At 36.4% G+C, this 6565-nt stretch overlaps 1 protein-coding gene across 1 annotated transcript; it reads left to right on the forward strand.

Moving 5' to 3' along the window:
* The first annotated feature begins 284 nt into the window (after nt 1-284).
* Nucleotides 285-4932, forward strand: LOC105762613 (ARM REPEAT PROTEIN INTERACTING WITH ABF2). The gene is made up of 19 exons (XM_012580399.2): nt 285-581; nt 670-824; nt 906-1078; nt 1165-1285; nt 1364-1438; nt 1540-1634; nt 1727-1802; nt 1983-2090; nt 2276-2404; nt 2496-2564; nt 2706-2765; nt 2880-3003; nt 3144-3283; nt 3477-3540; nt 3673-3752; nt 3951-4015; nt 4113-4230; nt 4377-4501; nt 4608-4932. The coding sequence occupies exons 1-19, from the start codon at nt 338-340 to the stop codon at nt 4717-4719; spliced, it is 2133 nt and encodes a 710-aa protein (XP_012435853.1). The 5' UTR covers nt 285-337; the 3' UTR covers nt 4720-4932.
* The last annotated feature ends 1633 nt before the right edge of the window (nt 4933-6565 follow it).

Here is a 6565-nt window from a genome sequence, read left to right on the forward strand (position 1 = left end):
AAGTGAAATTTACATTTTAAGAAATACAGGTAAAATTAATAAAAGATATAAAGATTGAGGACTAAATTTTGATATTATACCTTTAAAAATATATTCACACCCGCACTCTTGAGGAGATAAATAGCAAAGGCCAAAAAAAGGCGCGAGCGGAGGGAGGCAGGCATTAAAGTAGATTAAATTCGAAATTAAATTGGCGCGTTTTCTTTCCGCTCAGACTAAGCAACTGAAACCCTGCGATATAAAAACCAAAAGCTAAAAACTAAAATACCTTGAATTTATTTCAGAGCAAAATAAAGATCTCTCTCTCTCATAAATTCCATTTCCCCTCATTCCTCCAATGGATCACCAGAACAAGCCCCAAACAAGGAGAAGCTTGAAGCGGAAACTGGAGCAAGAATTCGAAGAAGATAAATCAGGTCGGTGCAAGGCGGTCGTCGTCGAGTCCCGCCGTACTCACCAAGATATCATCCGCGATGTTCGAATTCACGTCGACGTTCTCAATACCTGCATCTCTTTTACAGAAGCCCATCGCGCCGCTGCCAAATGTTCCGCTCAGTTACTTTCGAAAATCGCCATGAACGGTACGTTTCGGATCTTTAAATTTTCGATTATTTGTAGCGGAATGGATTTCGGTGTTTATTTGTTATTTGTTTATTATTTGGCTGTTAGAGGATATCGTGGATTTGATCGTGGAGTGCGGGGCCGTTCCTGCTCTGGTAAAGCAAATTCAAACGCCGCCTCTATTGGCAGAATCCGATCCGATACCATTTGAGTATGAAGTAGAGAAAGCATGCGCGTTTGCGCTTGGACTAATCGCGGTCAAGGTAACTGTGCAGACTTTCATTTACTTGGTTTTAGATTACTTAAAATTTTTTAGGTAATATGTTGTATTTATGTCAAAATAGGCAGAGCATCAACAACTAGTGGTTGACGCCGGGGCTCTGCCCTGTCTAGTGAATTTGTTGAAAATGCACAAGGATGGTTGTAATTCTCGGGAAATGAATGGTGTTATAAGGAAAGCTGCTGATGCTATAACTAATCTTGCTCACGAAAATGCCCGCATTAAAACCCGTATCAGGTTGGCTTTTTTGGATATCTATTTTTTATTTTGTTAGCATTAATTTTCACACCCTTATAGGTTGTTTTTCGATCTACAAATATTAGGACTGAGGGTGGAATTCCTCCTCTCGTTCAGTTGCTGGAGTATCACGACATAAAGGTGCAGAGGTCAGCTGCTGGGGCCTTAAGGACCCTAGCGTTTAAGAACGACGAAAACAAAAATCAGGTAAGGTTGTTTTTGCACTTTGCGGTAGCATTACCTGGTTCTCTTTTGCGGGTTTTAATATAGTTTGTATATTTGCAGATTGTTGAATGCAATGCTCTACCAACCCTCGTACTAATGCTTTCCTCTGAGGACGTTACAGTACATTATGAAGCAGTTAGTTCTCTTCTTGACTTTTATCTTTTCTGTTTGGTCATCTTAATACACATTCTGGAGAGTTACCGTTCCCTTAAAAGCTGACATCAAAGGATGTTCAGGTTGGCGTGATTGGGAACCTTGTCCACTCCTCTCCAAACATAAAGAAAGACGTTCTTCTTGCTGGAGCACTGCAGCCTGTGATTAGGTTACTTAGGTAATGCCGAGTTATACATTAGGTTTTCACTTTTGCTCGGGATGATTTCAGTTTTAATCATATGATGTCCATGTTTATGATTTTGCCAACAGTTCTAGTTGTTTGGAGAGCCAGAGGGAAGCGGCTTTACTCATAGGTCAATTTGCTGCTGCTGATTCAGATTGCAAGGTAGGCTGACATCTTAATTCTAATTTGGCACTTACATTGTGAATTTGTGATCACTACTCAAAGCATCTGAAATAAATTACTGTTTTAGACGCTTAGATTTTAGGTATAATTCTGCATATGATTCTGTGTTTATGCAAATGCGTCTCTCTGTTAAAAGTTATGAAGTTGGGGATTCTACAGGTACACATTGTCCAAAGAGGTGCTGTTCCACCCTTAATAGAAATGCTCACATCTTCAGATGTACAGCTCAAGGAAATGTCTGCATTTGCGCTTGGGCGGTTGGCCCAGGTTTGTATTTATTTGCTGCCTTTCTGGGTTAAAATTCCTCTGGCAGGACTTGAAGAATAACATTAGTTATTTGATATCTTATACTATATGAAATCATGCTAAATTCTCACTTTAAAATGCTCAACAGTTTTTTTTTTTTTTTGAAATCTTACTTTCTTTGTCAATTAAAGATTTTCTTCTTGCAGGACACACACAATCAAGTTGGAATTGTACAGAGTGGTGGAATAGTACCGTTGCTTAGTCTACTTGATTCAAAAGGTGGACCATTGCAGCATAATTCTGCATTTGCCCTATACGGCCTTGCTGAGAATGAGGTAAATGACACTGGTTTACCGTAATATTTTCAACTTGAACTGCAGTTTTTACATGGTGAGCCTATTGACGATTAATTAGTCTGTTCTATAGGATAATGTTGTGGATCTTATCAAGACTGGAGGTGTTCAGAAACTCCTGGAAGGGGAGTTCATTGCTCAGGTGTGCTTTAGAATTCTTCTGCTTTTTGGATGCTACCGTTTTAAGTTAATTTGCTTTTGCATACCCTTAGAATATATTGTCAGAAGACTTGTACGAATTTTTCCAGTTTGTTAATTATGAATTTATCTTGTAAAACTGCAGCCAACAAAAGATTGTGTAGCAAAGACATTGAAGAGATTGGAGGAAAAAATTCATGGACGAGTGAGTTTATTTTTTCCTAACTTTAGACCCTTTCCTACTTGCTTTTACAGTAAGGTTAAGCCAGTAGCTTTTAGAGTTAGAAAGTGGCATTTATTTGATACGTCCTCTTAACAGGCATTGAGTCATCTGTTGTACCTTATGCGGACAGCAGCCAAGGCTGTTCAAAAACGAGTTGCTTTGGCTCTTGCTCATCTTTGTGCTCCTAATGATCGGAAAACTATTTTTGTTGACAACAATGGTATAGCAGTTTTCTATTTCAACTGTCATCATTCCTTTTTATTCTTGCACATTGATTACCGTGAGCAGTTCTTTCTGTTTTTTCCCCTCTCCCGGTTGCAATTTCTAACTGCTCCCTGGGTTCTTGTCAATTTATTCCAGGGCTGGAGCTGCTACTGGGCCTTCTTGAGTCTAAAAGTTTCAAGCAGCAAAAAGATGGTTCAGAGGCCTTGTATAAGCTGGCTACAAAGGGTACTTCACTCTCATCTGTGGATGCCGCCCCGGTATCTCCAACCCCACAGGTCTGTTTATATCTGCTGGTTTACAAGAAGGTTCTTACATTTGCTTTGGAAATCCTTTAGTAACATAGGATGATAGGAGTGCTGGATGCATAGGCATATTTTACCAATTTCTTATTTATATATCTAGCAAAATGTCTTTTGAGATTGATAAATTTTGTGGTCTTGGATGTTCTTTTCCCATTCACAATTGTAGGTGTATTTGGGCGAGCAGTATGTAAATAATCCTACACTTTCTGATGTTACATTTTTGGTTGAAGGTACGGATCTTTTCTTTGGAATGATTGTGCTACTTACCCATGTGCTAGTTGAAACATTCTTACCTATGTGCTATGGACTTTTCCACAAGTTTAGTAATGTACTCCCTTTCAATTTCCACATTCTTCTTTCAGGTAAACGATTCTATGCTCACAGAATTTGTCTTCTTGCTTCTTCGGATGCATTCCGGGCCATGTTTGATGGTGGTTACCGGGTGAGTCAGACAGTTCAAGTATTTCGCTTCTGTCATCTGTTTTTCTTTCCTTGTTACTTTGTTATCACCATCCCGCGGACTTCTTCAATTGTCACAAATTTGAGGAGCACATTGCTAGATAATAGAACAGAATGATTTAATACCATAGATCCGAGGGGAGTTGATAGAACGATGACTAATATGAAAATTGATTTGCAGGAGAGGGATGCCAAAGATGTAGAGATTCCAAATATCAGATGGGATGTTTTTGTGTTAATGATGAGGTACAAACGACAAACCTGAATTTGCCTTTGCATGTAAATACACCAAGTGTTTTCGAAAAAGTTCTTACATGTATGCTGTCCCGGTCCATGCTGCTAGGTATATATACACAGGATCAGTAACCGTCGAGATTGATCATGCTCAAGAACTTCTTAGAGCTGCCGACCAATATCTTCTTGAAGGCCTTAAGCGTCTTTGTGAATATGCCATAGCACAGGTGTGTATGTTTTACTGAAATAATGATACGCGAAAAAACTTAGAAAAGATAAATGAAACTGGAGTCACTCAAACCCGAATCTCGATACCATAGCTTTTAATTGCACGACAGATACACATGCTTATTTGTTCTAATTGTCTTTTAAGGATATTTCTGTGGAGGATGTTATGCTAATGTACGAACTAGCCGAGGCCTTCAATGCCACCACACTCCGAGAAACATGCTTACTCTTCATATTAGAACAATTTGAAAGAATAAGTACCAAACCATGGTATGTAATTCCTAAACGGTGTTTTGATTGTTGAAAAGTCTTGTCATGAAGGGTGAAATTTATGGGAATTGAATCTGATGATCTCCATGGTGTGTAAAACTTGCAGGTGTGGCCGTTTGATTCAACGCGTCATTCCAGATTTAAGGAATTTCTTCGTAAGTGCACTTGTAAAGTGTTATGATTCTAATGTAAGCTCGCCTTTATGGCCGTTGGATTAGGTTACACCATCAGCTTGTTATTAGGTATTGTACAGATAGCTTAGGAATTGGTAGGAATTAGGTTACACCATCAGCTTGTTATTAGGTATTGTACATGATTTGGTTGTTTTAATATTTTTTATAATTTACTAGTCGGCCCAAATTTTTATATTTTCATATTGTGATTTTTTAACATAATAAAATGATTAGACCAATATAATCATTCAAGCTCCACAGTTCCCTTTTATTTGTCTCCATTCCAGCAGTGTAATTGTTATGGCATTCAAATCTCTAGACCGAGCCGGCAGTAATTGACCATGAATGAGCTTTTGGGCATCAACTTGGTACGATTGTTGACAGAAGATAGAGAAAAGATAGTGCGAATTCAGAGAAATCGAGGGGAGAAATTTAGTTCAATAGCATTCTTTTTCGCATAACTGTCTTTGTCATCGAAGGAAAGAAAATCCAAATGAAAAATAGCGGAATAAATTAAGAAATTGAACATAAAAATTTAACGTGAAAAAATATCTCCAAAGAGTATAAAAAACCATGTGGAAAAACTTCAAGTGAAAATAAATTTACTATAATGACAAAAGAACAAAGAGTATAAAAGATGGAGATAAAAATTAAATTTCGAAAATTCAAAAATAAAAAATTCTCTAAATACTAATGGATGTGACCATGGTGTAACTGAGTAAGGAGGTGAAGGTATCTCTGGTTGAGCATGTACAACAAAATTTAATATTTTTATTTGATTATTTCTTATCTTTAAAATTTAAGTTTATTGAGAGTTTGAAATCCTGTTGTAGCATAATATTATTTTATCTACATGAACTACTAAAATAAATAGTAGTTCCAATCAAGTATTAAATAATGGGTATTTTGACTTAGAAATTTAATCAAAGTATTAAATATTGGGAATTGCTGTGTGGGTTAGCTACCATTTATAAGCTTTAGATAGTGGAGTTCAACAATGCTATCTTATTATTTTTCTATTATACCCTCCATTAAGCTCCTTTTATGTCAACGCCTTTGTTATATTAATTAAATAACTTCCAACACTTAACTTTAATTTAATGGTTTTTATTAAGGTCTAAACCTTAATATTTACATCTATATTTTTATTCTTTTTAAGTTGAATTTAGTTTCTCACTTTACAAAAAGAATTATATAGTTTTTCTAACGAAAGTGTTGGCGAGACCTTCATTTCCTTTTTGTTGGCATAACATTATTTATCTTTGTCCGTGTTTAAAATTTAAATATTTTAATCAGTATTTTCATTAAAAATAGCAATTTAACAATTTTTTGGAAAACAAACGATGAAATTTAACTTATTTTATAAGATTGATGGTCAAATTTAATTAAAGAAATGTAAATTTTAAAGGTTTTTTCTGGTAGAAAACTATACTTTTTAAGAAAGGGAGCTGAAATAGTCAAAAACAAAAGCTATGGGGTGGCCAAGAATTTGATTCCATCATCTTTCTTTTGGTTTAATCATATTTTAAAGCCGAAAGGAGAGACGCATATATAAACATGACTTCATTTTCAATGCGGGATTTAGGGTTTAAATTCTGACGAATGGCCTATGGCCAATGGCCAATGGCAGTGGGAGGGGTGCAAAAGAGGCCCCTTTTTTCCTTAGGTTTCAACAGTCTCTCTTATTCCTTTGGTTGGCTAATGAAACCACAGCTTAAAAAACAAAGGCAAGATTTTGAAAGCAAAATCGATGGTTAGGGCAAAGAGTATCTTCAATAGGTACATATTCTTTGCCAGTTTTCCAACCCATACCATATATTAAAATTAGTAGGGATGACAAAATAACTCGAAATCAATCAGATTTTTTTGGGTCTAGGTCAAGGTTAGTTTT

This window comes from Gossypium raimondii, chromosome 12 (genome assembly GCF_025698545.1).
Source record: "Gossypium raimondii isolate GPD5lz chromosome 12, ASM2569854v1, whole genome shotgun sequence".
NCBI lineage: Eukaryota > Viridiplantae > Streptophyta > Magnoliopsida > Malvales > Malvaceae > Gossypium > Gossypium raimondii.